The 21,709-nt window shown below is 41.3% G+C and overlaps 1 protein-coding gene across 2 annotated transcripts in view; it reads left to right on the forward strand.

Moving 5' to 3' along the window:
- CNTNAP2 (contactin associated protein like 2) overlaps positions 1-21,709 on the forward strand; it is a 2,276,620-nt gene that overhangs the window by 2,018,510 nt on the left and 236,401 nt on the right. For both annotated transcript variants that reach the window (XM_025380223.1, XM_025380224.1), the window contains one exon: positions 13,505-13,741. In XM_025380223.1, coding sequence (XP_025236008.1) covers positions 13,505-13,741 — 237 coding nt within the window. The remainder of the gene's footprint in view (positions 1-13,504; positions 13,742-21,709) is intronic.

The following is a 21,709-nucleotide window of genomic DNA, read 5'->3' on the forward strand; positions in this document are numbered from 1 at the left end:
AGTCTTCCTGATATCAAATTGAGGTCTTGCCTGTTTGGCAGTAGCTGTGATGCTGGCTGGAATCCTAATGCAGAGTTTCTGCCTCAACCCTTGTAACTAGTTCTTGGTTCTCTCTGGGATAGAAATAGGCAGTGATGTCATGATTAGAAACCATTGTCATACATTAAAGAGTAAATTAATTTGCTGGGCAAAATCTAGTAAAAAAAAAATTACTAAATAGAAATCAACTATATGCAAAGCAAAAAGTACAAATAAAATATAGAGGCTCCTCCAAGAAATGCCTTCTCCTTCACAGCTGTTCACTGCAAGGGTTACCAGCCCTCTATTCTTTTCTGAACCTGCCGGGCCACCACACTCGAGTCAGCTGCTATCCTCTCAATAGAACCATCTCCACCTACTACCCCCACTAAGGGCAAATGATGGCCCCTTCCCACTTATAGTTGCCATGGATGATTTCTGCCCTTTGCCCTTTAGGGATCAAAACTAACTGACTTTTGCAATTCCAGCTACCCTTTAGTCAGAGCGTTACCATAGGAAGTGAGTGATGATAGGTAACATGTTTGCGCCTTTTTTTTTTTTTTTTTTTTTTTTTTTGAGACGGAGTCTTGCTCTGTTGCCAGACTGAAGTGCAGTGGTGCAATCTCAGCTCACTGCAGTCTCCGCCTCCCGGGTTCAAGCAATTCTCCTGCCTCAGCCTCCCAAGTAGCTGGGACTACAGGCACACGCCACCACACCCAGCTAATTTTTGTATTTTTAGTAGAGACAGGGTTTCACCATGTTGGCCAGGATGGTCTTGATCTCTCGAACTCGTGATCCACTGGCCTCGGCTTCCCAAAGTGCTAGGATTACAGGCATGAGCCACAGCGCCTGGACAATTTTTGCTTTTTTTTTAATGTGCTCCCAAATAATCAAATCAACAGTGTACTTTTAATGTCTTTTGAGCTCCCAACTAACTAAAAGATAATCCATTAACTATGTTATATGGGTAGAAACTTTATGATGTACATTCTGAACCTGAGAAAGTAAAGATTCATCTTCCCATGTGTCACAAAACCAAATGCTTCAGGGACTCCGGTCTTTCTTCCAACATTCTCATGGCAATTGGAATGGTCTGATGCAGAGAAGACATTTTAATGTAAAGGTACCACTTTTGCAATCAATATGGAAAATTATTTTTCAACAAATATATCAAATAATTTCTCATACAGATTTTTTATCTTTCCAATAAGGACTGAACTAAACTTCATGATAATAAATGGCAACTGTCCCACAGAAAAAGACTGTAATAAAAAAATTAATATCAATGACACAAATATTGAAGAAAGGATAGGTCCTCGCAGCCCCATAGTTCCTCTCACAGTACACTAAGAATGTGAGAAAAAGAGGCCCACTTTTAGTATCCTGCCTTCAGATAAACAGGGTTGTTTCCCGTTAGATGCTTGCCTTTCATGTTTTCATCTCACAGTTTTGTTTCTGCTCCTCCTTCGTGTTTTTGAGGCCCCCTGATGTGCAGGATATTGCGTGGGTCTCTCTTCCTTTCACGGTCCCATTGTCACATCCTGACAATATTCCTCTTTCATTTTAATTTCACTTTATTATGTTTTTTCTTCACCATTGCCAGCTTTGCCCTCTCGCCATCGCCTGCACCCACTGAGATGTATTTTATGAATGGCCTTCTAGTCCCACTCTCTATATATCCGTTCAAAGCTTACATATCGTTGTGGAAATTCAGTGTTGCCTCTTGTGTGCCATGCTTTATATAGATGGCATTGTACTACAGATCTCATTCTGTTTCTTACTGTCTTCCCTCTGCCTTACATTGTTAAGATCTATTTGTGTAGTTCTCTGAATACTATGTGCATAGCGCTTCATTATGTGTATTTACCACGCATCATTTATTCTATCCCCTAATGATGAATACCTAGGTTTCCTGCAACTCTGCCACCACAAATAACCCTCCAGGGAATATATTTATGTACATTGTCTGCCACCTGTGTGAGGATGTCTTGTGTGTGTGTGTGCGCGTGTATGCCTGTGTGTGTCCCCAGAACTACTGAGTCATAGAGTATGTGTGTACCTAATTTCCCTAAGCACTGCTTGACCTGTCAGTTTCTGAGTATGTACTTATGCATAGCCTACTGCATACGTAGACTCTGTGTGTGGTATATAGCCTATTGCTGTTAGGCTACAAACCTGTACAGCATGTTAGTGTGCTGAATATTACAGGCAGTTGTAAAACAATGGTAAGTATTTGTGTATCTAAACACAGAAAAAATATGGTGTAAAATGAAAAATGGTACACCTGTATAGGGCACTTACCATGAATGGAGTTTGCAGGACTGGAAATTGCTCTGGATGAATGAGTGAGTGAATAGTAAGTAAATGTGAAGGCCTAGGACATTACTGTACACTATTGCATACTTTATAAATACTGTATACTTAGGCTACACTAAAATTATTTTTAAAAGTTAATAATAAATTTACTTTAGCTTACTGTAAAACAACTTTATTTACTGAATTTCTATCAATAGTTCTCAGTGATAGCTTCGGATAATTGAAGTCTATTTTGCTAGTTATATGTGTTCATGATCTTCTTGATTTATTGTTCCTTGTACCAGTATATAATTTCCATCTCCCCAACCCACAAAAATGCTCATCAGCTCTGTCTGTTCTGCCATTCAGCCCCTCCGAGGATATCTTTATTTTGACAATTGTAGATTTTTCACTTCAATATCTCCAACTAATTCTTATTCCTATAGTTTGTCATTGTCCCATGTCTCCAATATCAGGAAGGTATGATTCTGCTAATTTTGCTGCCGCTTCATGTCGGCACCATAATGAAGGTGTCTGTTATGCAAACCCTACGGTTTTCTGCTCTCATTGGTTCTGTGTCTTCAGCCCTGCTTCTTGTCCTTATTTCATAGTGTTTGCTGTCCTCCAAGGTCCTGTCATTTCGCCTTCTGAGTTCAAGTGTATTCCCTTGAGATTTCCAAATGCCTTCTTTATTATTGTCTTCCTACAAGGAAAAGCAAAAGTTCAGGGCCTGCACTGAACTCCTCCTGGAAAGTTGAGGGGGCAAAGAAAAACTCCTGCCTCAGGACAAACTTCTGGCATTTTCATCCCTCTCAACCCTTTCTTGTTTCCACCCCATGCCCCTCACCCACCTCCCCATACACATGCACAACCTCAAAGTACGTCACTCCCACCTAGACAGGGGACAGCCATCTTCCACTGTCATTGATTCTTAAACCAGTGGTGTATCTACACCAACAAAATCTAGCCTCTCACTACCCATTCCTCCACTAATAAGCATCTTAATACTATATTGAAGTGTCTGTCTCAAAAATAACCAAATCCAATAGCCTCTTACTGTTGTCTGATTTTCCTTGACCTCTCACTCTTATTTAACGGTTGTCACTGATTTGTCACTGATTGTCATTCTTATTTAACGATTGTCACCTCCTTGAAATCTTGACGTCAAGACACTCCATTCTTCTGTTTTCTCAGCCTCTCTGCCAACTCCCCTCTCTTTTCCCTTTTCCTCAATCCCCAAACTTCTCTTCTTTTTCCTCCACCCCTTTGCATTGGAGGGCTCATACATCCATGAGGTTTGGTCATCAGAGCTATACTAATCCCTCCCGGATCCGTCCCAGACTTGACCTGGGACTAGCACCTGTAAAGTCTTGTGTGTGAAGTCTGAGAGTGAAGAGAACAAGGTGCCAGCTTGGATAATAACACCAGGGATTCTTGCCTCTGGATAAAAAAAAAAAAGACTAGATACGAATGTTTTAAATAAGGACTTTAAGAGACAGATGGAGACAGGAGAGGGGGAGGGAGAGATACGTTAAGATCAGCAGAAAGAGGATGCTTATTTTGCTTCAAAGTTGACAAAACTCACCAGCAGGACACATAATATGAATAATAACCTAAAGATATTTGCAAAAATGTATTTAGACAAGAGTTCTAGGCTGATGTATTTGACATCTGGATTTATCAAAGTTTACTAAAATAGCTGTTAATAATTTGAAGTTTGGATCAAACTAGAAAGTAGTGGTTTAGCACTCTATTCTCTCATATCCTCACTTTCAGATGCAACTTGGAACTGTAGGTCCCATTGTAAAGCAATGGCTTCTGAAATCAGTGCTGTCAGACTGAGCTTAGAGAAAGGATCCATCATCCACCATTTTAGCAGTGGCCAAAGCCTATAACTGCCTTGGTTTCAAAACTGTAGTATTGAGCTTTTGCACTAAGAAATAAATATGATCTCAATGACAGCATCAAAAAAGTGTCTTCTGTTTGTTGGCTTAGAGATGAATTTGGCATTGACATTCCTGGCTCTGTGAGTATTGCATTTCCCCTTTCAGCTTCAGCCATCCTTATAGCTTTAGAGACAATGGTCTGCCCAGGTGCAGTGGCTCAGCCTGTGATCCTAACACTTTTGGAGGCCGAGGCAGGAGGCGCCCTTCCATCCAGTAGTTCAAGATCAGCCTGAGCAACATAGCAAGACCTTGTCTCTAAAAGAAAAATTTTTTCATTAACCAGGAATGGTGACATGTGCCTGTAATCCCAGCTACTCAGGAGGCTGAGATAGGAGGATTGCTCGAGCTCAGGAGGTCAAGACTGTAGTGAACAGTGATTGCGCCACTGCACTCAGCCTGGGCCAAAGAGCAAGACCGTGTCTCAAAGAAAAAAAAAGGGTAGTGTTCCGGCAGGTAGTGAATGTCTTGCCTCAGGTATCAATCACTCTATCAGCATTTTTTATGCCTAAGCACAGCAATGTCTAGAGGCATATCAGAGGTAGGAGAAGAAAGTGCCTCATATGATGTAAGCCCAAAACTCAAACGGCAGCCAGAGCATAGTAAGAGTGCAGGCTTCAAAGCTAGCCAGCCTGGCTGTGAGCTCTGGCTACTTACTGGCTATATGACCTCAAATAAATGAACTCTTATTCTCAGCTCACTCGTCTGTAAAATGGAGATAATAATAACATCTAACTCTGAGAGTAAACACACGTAAAGTTCTGGAATAGTATCTGATACATTTAGTATTTGATTAATATTAGCTTTTGAAATGGCCAATATTTTATTATGTTCATCCTGCCACCATAGCCTCTACAATGAATCAGACCACTTAGCTCCACCCCCACTGCCTAACATTTTGCGTTTAGACACACAGGAGTGCTTTATACTAAACCCGGTGTCCCTTCGGTCTCTATTTTGAAGCTTTCTTCTAGTTTAATAGTCTGGATTCACATGTTCTGCATGTCCTTTACTCTGAGGACACGAGAAAATCCATGCAATAATGATGAACTGAAAAAAATCTATCCTATTGATGGAGTTATGAATGAGCACTCATGAGCGTCAGCTGAAAAAGCAATTTTCCAAACCCCAGTTCTCTCAGTATGTGAAAGCTTTTTTCATACTTGCCCTCCAATATCTAGCTGACAGAGAAACCACTGATCAATACTTGTCAATCATGCAGCTCTGCACTAAAGAGTGTCGAGCAATTTCCTTTTAACTCTCTCCACCACTGAAGACTCTTGGTCATTCTGCTGTTCTCAGTTCAACCAGATAACTGGGTTTATATTTTACACACCTGCACTGACACCACAGGTATTTTGTTTTGTTTTGTTTTGTTTTGAGACACAGTCTTGTTCTGTTGCCCAGGCTGGAGTGCAGTGGCGTGATCTCAGCTCACTGCAGCCCCTGCCTCCCGGGTTCAAGCGATTCTGCTGCCTCAGCCTCCCAAGAAAGTGGGATTACCGGTGTGCGTACCACGCCTGGCTAATTTTTGTATTTTTAATAGAGACGGGTTTTACCATGTTGGCCAGGCTGATCTCAAACTCCTGACCTCAGTGATCTACCTGCCTCGGCCTCCCAAAGTGCTGGGATTATAGGCATGAGCCACCACACCCAGCCCACCGTAGGTTTTTTTTTTTTTTTTTTTAATAGGTTCATGTTGTGGATTCAGACCTAAGAAACAATGGTAGCATATAGAACAGGAGAAATAGCAGGTACAGAACTGCAACTTGGGAAGGCCCAGCCTGCCTAAACACATAGCTGCTTTTGCCCCCTGACCTAGCCAGGGCAGCCTGGCTGCCATGCCAGAGAGCCAAGGTCAGGGTTGGTCACTAGACAAGGAGGAGCCCTAGCTCTTTTTCCCATCTGTCACTCATACCATTTAGTGGCAGGCTCAAGACCTCTATGCTAATTCACAGCACTCCAGTCCAGACACAGCACTACACGGCTGATAAGATAGCAACAACACCCATCCTAACTCCGTGCTTGCTTTTTTTTTTTTTTTTTTTTTTTTTGAGATGGGGTTTCACTCTGTCACCCAGGCTGGAGTGCATGGGTGCAATCTTTTCTCATTGCAAGCTCCACCTCCTGGGTTCAAGCCATTCTGCCTCAGCCTCCCAAGTAGCTGGGACTACAAGCATGTGCCACCATGTCTGGCTAATTTTTGTGTTTTCTTTTTAGTAGAGATGGAATTTCATCATGTTGACCAGGCTGGTCTCAAACTCCTGACCTCAGGTGATCCACCTGCCTTGGTCTCCCGAACTGGTGGGATTACAGGTGTGAGCCACCATGCCTGGCTCTAACTCTGTACTTTCCACAGAAACAGTACAGTGAGAAGAGGGACCCCAAGGTCACTTTCTCAGGGAGGTATAGATCAGCCCAAGCTTGATAACACTTCCTCATTGTCTTAGTCTGTTTGGGCTACCCTAACAAAACACCACAGCATGGTGGCTTAAACAATAAACATTCTCACAGTTCTAAAAGCTGGAAGTCCAAGATCAATGTGTCGGTAGGGTTGCTTTCTTCTGAGGCTTCTCTTCTTGGTTTTCAGACTGCTGTCTTCTTGCCGTGTCTTCACTTGATCTTTTCTCCATGCAGCATCCCCAGTGTCTGTTCCTCCTCTTAGAAGAACACCAATTCTGTTGGATTAGATCTCACCTTTACGGCCTCATTTAATGTTAATTACTTCTTTAAAAGCCCCATCTTCAAATGCAATCACATTGGAGGTTAGGGATTCAACAGATGAATTTAGAGGGAACACAGTTCAGTCCATAGCACTCCTGATACCTCTGGTATCAGATTTATATACGTAGCATCTCAGCCATATTTCATTTATTCCAACTCTGTGCTTCTATAGAATGTGCCTGTACTCAATAATAGCAATAATCATAACAGCTACCAGTAACTAGAACTAGTGCAAAGAGGTGCATTATCTCTTATTAACACACTCCTACGAGGTGCATATTGTTATACCAGTGCCACACGTAAGGAGACTGAGCCCCAAATGGGACCTGGGTAGCTCACACGCCATGAGCAGTGAAGCCAACACACAGAAGTAGATCTTTGTGACCACAATTCATGCTTTCCCCATCCCTGCTTGCTGCGTCCCATACATCAAATTGTGCCTGGCATCATCGTGCGGCTCTTTGTGATCACACACATTCCTGCAGGCAAGAAGCATGTCCTCATTATCATTTTAGAAATGGCTTTCCTGGTGCCTTTCACTCATGGACTGATCATGCAATAGCTTTGCTCTTCTGAGCATCCTGCAGCCACTCTCATGGACTGATCATGCAATAGCTTTGCTCTTCTGAGCATCCTGCAGCCACTCTCATTCACCCCTCCTTCCCTTCCAACGGGCCTCCCCTACTTGCAGGATGGCACCCCCTTACCTCTTTTCCTGGAGCTCTCTCTCCATGGACAAGCTCATGATCCCCTTTCTGTCATTTCCTCAGTGGGGCCTATCCTAACCACCCTACTTAAAATTGCAGCCTCCCCCACCCCACTCCAACTGATCCCACCTAACCCTGCTTGACTTTTTTCTCCATAGGTTACCACCTTCTAACACACAGTATATTTGATTTTCTTATTGAGTTTGTTGTTAAATTTCTTTTTCCCCCTGCAAGAATATAAGCTGTGCAAGGGCAGAGACTTTTCTGTGTTTTTCATTACTATGAAGCAGACAAACAAAACATCTAAAACAGGGCCTGGCTCATAGTAGGCACGAAATAAATATTTTTTGAATGAATAAATTAGACTTTATGTGTGTGGGCTTTAGTGTGATTCCTTTCTATGGTGAATTAGTGGCCAGTCTCTTTGGGCAAAAGTACTCAGTGACCCAACTTAGCTCCTTAGAAAACTATTAAGTTCAGAGTTTGAGGACAGTGTATTTTTTATAATTCCTCTTGATTATTATTTTTGCCCTTTTTGTATAATTTAATAACTGATTATTTTGCCCCAATCTTCTGTGCATTTTATGGTTGTATTATTCATTATGGGTAGTTACAGCATTTTCATAATTAATCTTTAATTGCAATACTTGCAAAGCATTTCACATGAAAAAATGATTTACAAATTGAACCCACCTCTCCCCTTGGATAATTATCACAGGTCCAACTAATGCGCGTGAAGCCCTTGCATGGCAGGGGGCTCTCTCCAATGACAATGTGTTGATTTTCTAATTAACAAAGGTTAAGTAGCGTTTTTCCTTGAAGACCTATAATTTAAACTTATGACATTTGTCACCAAGAACTATTTCTACAGAGCGCATAAGTGGAACTCAAATAATTTTCACTGGTTCTAGTGCATTAATGTCTTTTACATAATATATAATGACCATTTTCAGGACAGAAGATTTTTCTTCATATCGACTAGATCAGGAATAGTACTTTCTGGTTCACTGTCCCATTTAAATAAATCGGGGACTACCTAAGCAAGAAAATACCTTAATTTATTTAGTTTTCCTTTTTAGAGAGAGAAATGGCACTTCACTCACCTGCTTTATAAATTATGAAGAGGGAGTACAAAACTTTATTTATTTATTTATTTATTTTGAGAAAGAGTTTCTCTCTTTTTTGCCCAGGCTGGAGTACAATGGCAAGATCTCAGCTCACTGCAACCTCCGCCTCCTGGGTTCATGCAATTCTCCTACCTCAGCCTCCCAAGTAGCTGGGATTACAGGCGTGTGCCACCACCCCCGGCTAATTTTGTATTTTCAGTAGAGACGGGGTTTCACCGTGTTGGCTAGGCTGGTCTCAAACTCCTGACCTCAGGTGATCCGCCCGCCTCGGCCTCCCAAAGTGCTGGGATTACAGGCGTGAGCAAAGCTTTATTTAACAAACACAACAAATACAGATTAGACTACAGTCATATGGTACACCCAGTTAAAAGAGGGAACAATAAAAAAAGTCAGACATTGGTACAAAGAAAGAAAAAGCAAGCAAGGAAGAGATTTAAGAGCACTTGAGAGTATTTACTGAAATTCAGAAAAAAAGACACAGGCCCAGAGAGAGAGCTTATAAACTGTGAGCCAGAGCAATTCAGAGCTGGAAGGAGTCAGAGACACCATCTAGTTGAGCCTCCTTTTTTGTGGACGGGGAAACTGATACTGAGAGAGATTATGTAATTTGATGAAAGCCACACAACTGAGTAGAAACAGTTGATGAACCTGAGAAGGAAAGATGCACAAACACAAGAACAGGAAGAGAGATGGATCCACGTAGAACCCAAGACGACCAAAGACCCAAGAATCAAGACAGAAACAGAATGAGAAAACTCTGCCCTGCTAAATCCTTTCTGAAATGAACTCTATGTACATACATAATTAAGTATCCCTGAATAGATCTAAATATCTGCCTTAATGATATAATAAAAATATGATATACTCTAGATTTATTTGCTCTGCCAATTGACCCTTTGAAAAATACCTCCGTTCTTCATCGTGTTAACATTCATTTAGAGTCTTTTCAAACTTTCAGTCATTGCTGAAGATCCATGAAATACCAATTGTTTCCAAATTAAAATACATCCCAGAGAGGCAAAAGGTTAACATGTGGAGAGAAGCACAATCACAAAAATGTTAGAAGAAAACATAGTTGAATAATTACATTATTTTGTATTATAGAAGGTCTTTATAAGTAAGCCTCTGACCAAAGGCAGAAATCACACAAATAAAACAGGTGGGTGTGACTACAAAAACATTCAAAACTTTCATAAAAAAAGAAACACCATATAGAAGTCAAAAGACACAGACTGGAAAGATACAGTTGCAATAAAGAGTTATTTATAACAGAGAGTTAAAGCTCATATTGTTATTAATCAATAAGAAATATATTCTCTTCTATTCCCAGCAAAAAGTGAAGGACACAAAGCAACAAAAAATAAGAAAAGGGAAAACATTAAAATTACTCAACTTACAGTATTCGAGGCAATGCAGATTTAAACAGTGAACGCTTTTTGTCCCCGTCAAGCAGGCTGACATGAATACAAAAAGACACTGACCAATATTAAAATTGTGTGGAGAAGGTGATAATCTCATACCCTACTGGTGAATTAGAAATTGGTAAATTCTTCTTACAATAAAATATATTTCAAGTACCTTTAAAATGTATACATCTTTCATCCTAGCAATTAGACTTAAAAGTGTGATTAACTAATTCTAAAGAACCAGTTCTAAGGAAAAACTGGATGACAAGTGTGTAAAGATTTTCATAAAGGTTATATTATTATAGTATCATAAGGTGGAAAATTTTAAAAACTTAAAAGTCCAATGGTGGTGCGAGAGCAAAATAAGTGATCGTGCATTCACAGAATGGGATGCTATGCAGATACTAAGCAAGATGTTCTAGTTGTACGTTTATTGCTTGGAAAATGTTTCAAAGGCCAGGTGCGGTGGCTCACACCCCTAATCCCAGCACTTTGGGAGGCCGAGGTGGGGGTATCACAAGATCAGGAGTACAAGATCAGCCTGATCAGCATGGTGAAACCCCATCGACTAAAACTACAAAAATTAGCTGAGCGTGGTAGCGCGCGCCTTTAATCCCAGCTACTTGGGAGGCTGAGGCAGGAGAATGGCTTGAACCCGGGAGGCGGAAGTTGCAGTCAGCCGAGATCGCGCCACTGCACTCCAGCCTGGCAACAGAGCGAGACTCCGTCTCACACACACACACAAAAAAAAGTTTCATGATATGTTAGGTGCAAAAAGCAAGTTTCAAAACAATGTGTATATTATGATCCCATTTCTTCCTTTTTATTTACACATATGTATGTTCATAGAAAAAAAGTAAAACAGGCTGTTCCCTAAAAGAGAAAGTAGTTAAATCTGAGTAGCATAACAGAATCTGTTTTGTATTCTGCTTCTCAGTACATTTATGGTTGCCACAATGACTATTACATTGATCATCAGGCAAAAAGAGATGGGGAGATCTAAAAATGATTTTTACATTTTAGCATATTTTGATAGGATATAATTGTCTTAATTGACTAGTGATGAAAATTTTTTAAGGCCAGACATTTATTTAATAAAATGCCTTTTGGAAAGCCCTTATTGCAAGGATGAAAGCCATAATGGCTAAAATAATAGAAGCCAAATTGAAATTCTAACACACAAAGAGTAACTAGTGGGTTGAAATTCTTCCAAATCAGGCAAAGGCCCTAATTCTCTTCAGCGTAGAGGTGTGAAGCCCCATTGACAAGCAGATGGCAAAATGGGAAATCCTTCAATGTAGTTGTTTTTAATAACTTCTTTTGCCATCTACTATCTCATAGCTTGGATCAAAAAAGGCACTGAACTCTCTTCACTTCTCTATTCAAATATTTTAGAAGAAGTCAAATACTCCCAAAGAGTCATGATTCAAATCAATGTGTCACCTAGTGAGAAAACTGCAAGACTTTGGTTTACAGAGATGGTAGAGCAACTCATTTGCCACTTCACTGATGAGGGTTTACAGGTTTAAGCAGATGCTAATTCATCTCTGCCACTAAAGCCTTTGAACTTCCAGTCCTGTCTGATGAAACTACTGGAGTTTATGACTTTTCTTAAGATAATAGGGTAAGTGATCAGAATCAATCCCCAGCCTACCGATCTTACCTGAATTCCAGTAACCCTACTGATTACTCTTTTTTTTTTTTTTTTTTTCCTGAGACTGAGTCTCGCTCTGTCGCCCAGGCTGGAGTGCAGTGGCCGGACTCAGCTCACTGCAAGCTCCGCCTCCCGGGTTCACGCCATTCTCCTGCCTCAGCCTCCCGAGTAGCTGGGACTACAGGCGCCCGCCACCACGCCCGGCTAATTTTTTTTGTATTTTTAGTAGAGACGAGGTTTCACCGCGTTAGCCAGGATGGTCTCGATCTCCTGACCTCGTGATCCGCCCACCTCGGCCTCTCAAAGTGCTGGGATTACAGGCGTGAGCCACCGCACCGGGCCTGATTACTCCATTTTTAAAGACATCCAAATCTACATCTCAGAAACATGTACATCTATGAGGCCCCTGACTTGAAAGTTCTTCTCGACAGAACAGGGTTGAAGACAGTAAACCCTGTTTGTTGCCTTAGGAATAAGACAGATCTGATACAGTTGCCACTCAGGAACTATGAGTCCTTGAGTAAACTTCTTAACTTCTCTAAGCCTCAGTTTCTCCATCTGTACAATGGGAATAATGTAAATAATATCTCCTTTGATAAGTCGTTGCTTAATAGAGTGCCTAGTATGTAGCCCTCAATGAAAGAGAAACTTGGGTTTTATATTTAGTAATGGTATCTTCTTTTCTAAATCCTCATCACCTATTTCTTTCAACAGTTTTTCCTATGATTCATTTTTGTTTCCAGAAAGGTTGTTATTCTAAGATACAAACATGTATATAAATTTGAGTTCCTCCTTTTATACCAGCTGCTTTAAAAAATATATAGCTAAGAATACTACAGACACAATTAAATCCGTTTGTGATAGAATGCTTCAATGAATCTTTCTATGAGATTTCTTGGGAATATTTTAATATTTTCATGCTCATGGACCTCAGTCTAACTCTATAACTTACTCCAAAAATCACAGTGAATGTGCTTGTTGTGCTATATGTCTTGTAATGACATTTAGACAGAAGCAATGAAATCCGATCTAACCTAGCAGTAAATGTGGTAAAGCTGATTTCTGTGTAAAGTTATCAGTTCCAACTTCTAGCTACCCGAGACAAGGAGCCCTGGGTAGTCTTGACATGAACTTAAAAGCAAGGCATCTCTTGAGACAAGAACCAGGATCTACAATCACATTTCAAACGAATTTATGCCTTCCAACTAATTGACTTGTTAACTATGCTAATACATTCATGTCTCTGCCTTTATATTTTTTCAGTAAGTAACGCTACAGAACTCAATGATGTGAGATTAAAGAGCAAAGAATCTAGAGATTTCTGTAAACCCTTTTTCTATAGGAAACCAGATTAGACTTCCAAAACAGCTGATACAATTTTTGTGCATCTCCAAATATTTTATTTCTGTAGCAAATGTGTTGCTTCTTAGAAGACAGCTCTTTTAATTAGGCATTCTAGCCTAAGGGGAGAAAAGCTTCAATTTTCTCTATTTAGATAAGACCAACTTGAAAGTGGCAATACTAGATGCACTATGCAGTCTCATCTCCTACCACAGTTGTTCAAAATGTGAAGAATTAAGCAATAGCAAAGGTTATTCCCTCTGAACTCTGTGCCTTCTGTCATTCCCAGGTGGTGCTGGGGGCCAGCAGGGCTTCCTGGGCTGCATCCGCTCCTTGAGGATGAATGGGGTGACACTTGACCTGGAGGAAAGAGCAAAGGTCACATCTGGGTTCATATCCGGATGCTCAGGCCATTGCACCAGCTATGGAACAAACTGTGAAAACGGAGGCAAATGCCTAGAGAGATACCACGGTTACTCCTGCGATTGCTCTAATACTGCGTATGATGGAACATTTTGCAACAAAGGTAAGGCAGAACCCATTTCCAGAGCCACTTTTGTGCATCTTTTTAAGCCCAAATCATCTATTTAGTGATTTTTCATATGTGAACGAGTGTGCCTTATTCTGAGGTTAAGATGATCAGAATTTTTCTCTCAGGTAGGAAGTTTCCAACCAAAATCATTTCCTAATCATTTTTGTTTGATAAGATGAGAGAAGCTTTGTGTACGGTGCAGAATTTCTTCCAGATTCCAGCAAATTATTCACTGCCTGAAACACTACAAAGACAGCCTCATTACATCTTTATGGTGAGGGTCAAAATAGGTGGACTCCAAAAGGGGACTCAGGACTGACCCTCCCATGTTAGGATCTCCAATAGATCAATTGATCAGTCAACTGCTGTAGTGAATCAGCCAGTGCACCCCAGTGGTCTTGATGCCCCCACCCCCTGCAGTTGCTAAGAGACTATCAAGCTATACTCACCAGAAAGCTCCTCTGGTCAGTCATTAACATCATTATTATCACTCTTACTCAGGATGCCTTTGAATGGCTCTCAGCCTAAGCTAAACGGCAGAAATATTGAAAAACCACATCTAATTGGTCAGCTTAGAGCATCTGTTATTACTTGGTTCTTTTAGTCTTGAATAATTCCTTTAATCCCCGCAGAGCCAATGAGCAGAGTACGAGAGCCCCAATGCATATGCATGTTATCATTTGAACTATACCCTGTGATCCTGCATGACCAGAAGAAGAAATTTACTCAACTGCTCTGTAGCTTAATTTCCCATATATAAATGAGGGATGAAGAGAGGAGGAGCTGGTGCTTTTCCTAAGCTACAACTGAAATGCGTGTAAATCACTCTTCTCTTTCTAAATGAATGTATAGCATTTGGGTAAAGTTTTCTTTGAACGGTTGATGTATCTCTTAATAAGAAGCTTTACATAAGTAGCCTATTCAGACTCTGATGAATACATGGAGGGTTGTTTACACTGGCATTATTCACGCAAGATGCCACACACAGAAGGAGGAATTGTTCCATAACATTCTCTGTACATCCAGGCTACTGTCTGGCAGCGCTATAATATGAGCATACAAATTAGGCCAGACAGGGTATGAAAAATGAGCATGAGACAACAACAAAGGTGGAAAGGAACACTATAGCGGAATAATACCATACCACACTAACAGCGCTATTACAGTGCATTTTTCTGTTCAGAACAACATGGTTCCATGATTTTCCTGTGGCACACAATGGAGTGGGTTTGCAGAACACATTAATTTTGCACTTGTAGAAATGACAGTCTTGCAATTACCATTCATTGTGCTTGATGCTAATTTAATGCAGTCATTTCCTTGCCAAAGTAATGTCTGAATGCAATCAAGTAAGCACTAATGCCTGAGAGATTCCAGTATGTAAGTACCAATTTAAAGAAAATCACCATCCCTTTATTTTTGGAGAGTTAGGTTAAACACAGTAGCTCACACAAAACCTCTGGAGGTTAATAGGCAATAGTCATGAATAGAAAGGCAGGGGCCTATCCTCCCCAGTTGAGCTCACATTGCAGATAAAGTTAAATGAATCCTGTGTGTTGCCTTTGACATTATTTCAACATGTTTACACAAAAGACATCTAAATATTTCCTTATTATCTGTTTAGCAGAATGAGTTTTCATTTGATTCAATTAGTGGCTTTAACCAAAAAATTTAAATAGAAGACTGCAAAACATACTGGAAACCATTTATGAGCATCCTTCTGAATCAAGTACCTCCTTGACTTGGTAGAATGACAGCAGTACTGTTTTGGAGGAATCCCGCAGCTGTCCAGGAAAGCTTTGTCTGCACTGAGGCAAGCTCCGTCAGGGACTGGAAGGATCTCCCAGCCTGATGCTGCTTCTGCTCTGGACCTCACTCCCCAGGTATCCTGGTGCCTGCACAGCAGTTCCTGTGATCCCCACCTCAAGCTTCAGCCAAACAGCTCAGTCTCTACGAAGAGCTTTGGCATTGGCCAAAGAATGAGCTCTGGGCAAAGCCTTCCCTGGCCTTCCTTTGATAGTATAGGTCTATGCTTGCAGATGTCGAAAACGTCCCTAATATTTTGCCAAGTGAATGAAGCAAGGCCCCACCTACCACACACAGCTGGATTACATGTTTATACAAAACAACACATGCACACACACAGAGGTGAGGCAAACAAACCGTGAGAATACACACCAAAATGTTAATTGTGGTTATTTTTTTCCAGGAGGATAAAAATACTAGTATTTTTTCTTACTTTATTTTGCTTTAAGTTCTGGGGTACATGTGCAGAACGCGCAGGTTTGTTACATAGGTATACATGTGCCGTGGGGTTTGCTGCATCATCTAGGTTTTAAGCCCCACATGCATTAGGTATTTGTCCTACTGCTCTCTCTCTCTCCCCTTGCCCCCAACCCCACAACGGGCCCCTGTGTGTGATGTTCCCTTCCCTGTGTCCATGTGTTTTCATTGTTCAGCTACCACTTATGAGTGAGAACATGTGGTGTTTGGTTTTCTGTTCCTATGTTCGTTTACTGAGAATGACGGCTTCTAGCTTCATCCATGTCCCTGCAAAGGACATGAAGTCATTCTTTTTTATGGCTGCATAGTATTCCATATTGTATATGTGCCACATTTTCTTTATCCAGTCTATCATTGATGGGCATTTGGGATGGTTCTGAGTATTTGCTATGTAAATAGCGCTGCAATAAACATATGTGTGCATGCTTCTTATTTTGTTTTTGCTTAGCTATATTTTCCAGTCTTTGCACAATGATGTATTTCCTCTAACATCATTATTTTTTCTTCTTTGGAAAAATAGTAATAGGAGGCTGAGTTCCTACCCCAGACATTTGAGGGGTAACTATCTCTGGTCATAAAATATCTAGCTATTTATTAGATATTGTTAGACCATTTAGTTGTACTTTCTGGATTGGACTAGCATGGTCAGGTGAAAATTTTATATACTTATATTGCCCTTGATAATCTCAATACATTTAACAATACATTTTAAAATCTCAGTACATTTAGCAGAACTCATTTTCCACAAGCAGCTGAAGAGACCACCCTTCAGATGGGCACTGGAGGAAGGGCTGCCTTGTTGGGGTCAGGCTGCATGAAAATAAAAACCTCAAGACACTAGTATCACACTCAGCTATGTGAGAGGCTCACACTAGAACAGGCGTGGGACCCAAAATAGCCCAGGGGGACAGATCAGTGAGGTCTTGCCCCTGTATAGTATTAGCCCATCCAGGAGAATGGTGGGCAGACACCCATACTATTTGAATTCTCTCTGTTTTTCTCTCCTTTCTTTCTCCCCCTCATCCCCATCCTCCTTACATCATCCTCTTCTTCTCTTCTCCTCCTTCTTCCCTCTCCCTTCACCGTAAACACACTCTTTACTTCTACATCAATCCCTGTCTCTGTCTCTGTCTCTCCATATTCCATACTACTTTCCCTCTCTCCCTTTCTTTTGCTGGAGTGTACAGTTGAATGTGTAAATGAAATTACCATGTCTTGTCACTTCACTGAACTAAGAAGACGGGGCTGGATTTGAGCAGGTTCCTCATGATCATCTCTTCTGTTTTGTAGATAATGCACTGATACTGATACTCACTATTCCCCACTAACCGAAACCATACAGGAAGGGGACTTCCTCTAACCTCTTATCCAAATCTCCTTCCAGAACCCTTTTTCCTTTTTTTTTTTTTTTTTTTTTTGAGACGGAGTCTTGCTCTGTTGCCCAAGCTGGAGTGCAGTGGCATGATCTCTACTCACTGCAAGCTCCACCTCCTGGGTTCATGCCATTCTCCTGCCTCAGCCTCCCATGTAGCTGGGACTACAGGCGCCCGCCACCGTGCCTGGCTAATTTTTGTATTTTTAGTAGAGACGGGGTTTCACTATGTTAGCCAGGATGGTCTTGATCTCCTGACCTCGTGATCCGCCCATCTCAGCCTCCCAAAGTGCTGGGATTACAGGCGTGAGCCACCGTGCCTGGCCCCCTTTTTCTTTTCTTTTCTGTTTTGTTTTGTTTTGTTTTAGATGGAGTTTTGCTCTTGTCGCCCACACTGGAGTGCAGTGGCACAATCTCGGCTCACTGTAACCTCTGCCTCCCAGGTTCAAGTGATTCTCCTGCCTCAGCCTCCCGAGTAGCTGGGATTACAGGCACCCACCACCACATCTGGCTGATTTTTGTGTTTTTAGTAGAGATGGTTTCACCATGTTGGTCAGGCAAGTCTCGAACTCCTGACCTCAGGTGATCCGCCCACCTCAGCCTCCCAGGGTGCTGGGATTACAGATGTGAGCCACCACACCTGACCCAGAGCCGTTCTTCAAATAGATCCATAAAGATTTGACCACCAGTTAAAGTGTTAGCTCTCCCAGGGCTACTTGCCTGGGAGTGCTGACTGGGGAACATTTCATGGTTTGGAGATAGCACAAGGGCGTTCTGGAAACCTTACAACTAGACCATGCAGGCAGTCTCTTCATCTGTCGGCAGATAACTGCAGCATCCCATCTTCTCAGCATGTTCACCAATGAGCAGCAGTTTACTCAGCGGAGGTAGGTCCCTTCCAATGCAGAATTCCTTGGCACCCCATTGGCTGAGGCTGACGGTAGAATCATCCCAGACTACATGGAAGGTTTAATTGTGGGTCTGTCATCTTCAGGATTATTGGAGACCAAATAGATAGTTGCTTGGTCATGCCAAGGATAATTTTCTAACATTAAAACTGCTCCTTCTTGGAGAGTCAGATCCCAAAACACTCAAGAATTTTATAATTATCAGTGTCACTTTTATTACTAACCAGAAATTAGAAACATAATTTGCATTACACTCTCTGTGTGTCTTCTCTGTGTTTTTAAGCAAGAGGGAAAATAACAGACCTATAGCAGAGGCAGCAATTTCTATGTTTACCTTTCATGGTTGAATGCCATAGTAGATTGAATTCATGTCCACCTGGAACTTCAGAATACAACCTTGTTTGGAAGTCGGGTCCTTGCAGATGTGATTATGTTAAGGTGAGGTTATACTAGGATAGGGTGGGCCGTAAATTCAATGAGTGTGTCCTCATAGGAAGAGGAGGGGACGCAGAGATACACACAGACACAGAAGGAAAGCCATGTGAAGACGGAGGCGGAGATCAGAGTTACACTGCCCCAAGCCAAGGAATTCCTGAGGCTACCAGAGGCTAGAAGAGCCAAGGAAAGATTCTTCCCTAAAGTTTTGGAAGAAGCGTAGCCCTGAGAACACCTTGCTTTCAGACTTCTGGCTTCCTAGGAAAACAATACAAATGCTAATAAAATTCTACCATTTTCTTAATTCTTGCTCTTAACAAGGATAGCAGCTGGTATTTATGGAGAACTTGTCTGCTAGGCAGTGTGGTAAGCTTTCTAATTGTGTTAGCATCATTTAATCCCCACCACAACCTGGTGAAATAGTTGCTATTACTGTCGCTCCCAGTGTACCAAGAAGGAGATGGTTGCAGTAACCTGCTCCAAGGTGCACATACAGGTAAAAAGCAAGATTCCCTTTCCTTTCATTTTGTAGCAACTAAAAGCATAGCCTCTAGTCTAAAAGCTTTTTTGGTTATTGTGATTGAGTAAAAAGAAATTAGAATATTACTGGATGCAGAATTTATCATAAAAATAGGATACAAGAATTCAACGGAGACTCTTTTTTTTTTTTTTTTGCCACATCTAAGTGTAAGGTGTATTCATTTATTGACTCATTTATTGAACAAACATTCATTGAACACCTGATGTGCCAAGAAGTCTTGAATGTATAGTTGAATCTGACTACACTGAAATTTCCAAAGCATTTTAATGGTTTACAGATACAAAATCAGGCAAGTCTAGAATATATGATAGGAATACATGTGCATTGGATATCACCCAGGCTGCTGAAAACAGTTCTTCGTTATGATCCTTTCACCGAGCCAAGTTAAGCAAGAACTTATCAACCAGAGACACAAAGATATCTCCAAATTCACTCATCTGCACTTTTTTTAACTATAAAAATGTTCATGTTCATATGTTAAACCAGGACTGCAGATGAAAAATGTGTTTCTTTAATCACTCTGAAACCATTTTCTGAGTTAGGGAGTTCTGTTTTCTTCTCAAGCATTCATTTGTTTATTGCTTAGATAAAACTTGAAGAATAAAAGTCACCGGACTACTGAGTGACCAAGATTTGAATGGTCATTCAATCATTGCACTGTTTCCATCCTTTGCAGTCACACAAATACGTGCCACCCTCCCTGTGTTCCAGCTAGGTCTCCTGTTCTCCCTATGAGTATTGTGAAATTAGCTAATATTTTATAATCTGTATTATTAAGGTGGTAGAAGAAGTTGTTTATAGCAAATTCAAGTCCCAAACTAGAAATGAGGATGGAATTAGATGTCAGTTTGAATCCATCTTTCTCACATACCTATTGTGGAACCTTAGGAAAATTGTTTGTCGCTGAGCCTTATCTTCCGGAATACATAGTACCTACCTCTTAAGGATACCTTGAAAATCACACGGAATAATGTGAATGAATTTCCACATGAAGGATCTGGCACACAGAAGTCCAACAGCAAATGTCCCTTTTCATTCTTAGCAGCCCTTTGCTTTTTGGTTTGTGTTTTTGTTTTTACTTAATTCATGTTGTCCTTTAATCCTTCCCTAATAGCTTTAAATGTCAAATGCCTAACTGGCATTATTTTGGTGATCCTTGAGTACTGGATTGTCATTTCGGTACTTCAGGAGCAATGGCAGTGTCATAAAATGTCATCTCTACTTAATTTTGGTCACAGTAAAAGTATTCTGAAGCCCTGAAGGACTGAGGAGTATGCAGAGATTCTGGAAGATGCAATCGGAAACAACACCCAACAGTATCCCACTGGTTTTGTGACTAGGGCAAGTCTTGGCGCAATGTATCCAGTCCTTTCAAGAACCAAGTTGGGTCACCTTAGTAACTCCTGCATCCCTTCCTGACTCAAGGCCCATCAGGAGACAAGAAAGCACTGATAGCCAGGCACACTGGCTCACACCTGAATCCCAGCATTCTGAGAGGCCAAGATGGGAGGATCATGTGAGCCCAGGTGTTCAAGACCAGCCTGGGCAACATAGTGAGACCTCGTATCTACAGAAAAAATAAACAAAATTAGCCAGGTGTGGTGGCACATGCCTGCAGTCCCAGCTACTTTGGAGGCTGAGATGGGAGAATCAGTTAAGCTCAGGAGGTCAAGGCTTCAATCAACTGAGATTGTGCCACTGCACTTTAGCCTAGGCAACAGAGCAAGACTGAGAAAAGAAAGAGAGAGGGAGAGAGACAGGGAGAGAGAGAGGGAGGGAAGGAAGGAAGAAAGGAAGGGAGGGAGGAGAGAGAGAGAGAGGGAGAGAGAAGAGAGAGAAAGAAAAGAGAGGAGAAAGAGGGGGAGAAAGAAGGAGGAGGAGAGAAGGACGGAAGGAGAGAAAGAGAGAAGGAGAGAGAGAGAAGAAAAAATAGAAAAAAGAAAAGAAAGGTCACAGACTCCTTTTTGCTGCAAGAGACCTCAGGCTTAAGTCCACATTATACCTCTAAGGAAGAGACGATTTTCTATCTTGCCTCCTAGAGAAACATTCCTCGTTGGATGCGAGGTAGTGGGTTTGCCAAAGGGATTCGAAGGCTGAACAAATTCTGTACCACAGCTCTCATTATGGAACAGGGACAGAGGAAATCCGTGGTCTACCCTTTTAGAGCAGGTTGGAGAGAAAATTAATTAATACAAAATATGTAAACAAGTAGGGAGAGAAGGAAGAGAAATGTTGGAAGTATGCATCTTAGAATTTCACCCCTGTGTGAAACCAGCTAAGCCGTTAGTGACAATGGCCATTTTTTCTCAGGTCTACCTACCCAGCCTAATAATCCCAGCTTGGAAGACACTTTCACATCAGTACGGAGAGAAACTTTTCACAGGCTGCTTTTTCATTTTCTGTTGGAACAGGAGGTTTGATAG

This window comes from Theropithecus gelada, chromosome 3 (assembly GCF_003255815.1).
Source record: "Theropithecus gelada isolate Dixy chromosome 3, Tgel_1.0, whole genome shotgun sequence".
Classification (NCBI taxonomy): Eukaryota; Metazoa; Chordata; class Mammalia; order Primates; family Cercopithecidae; genus Theropithecus; species Theropithecus gelada.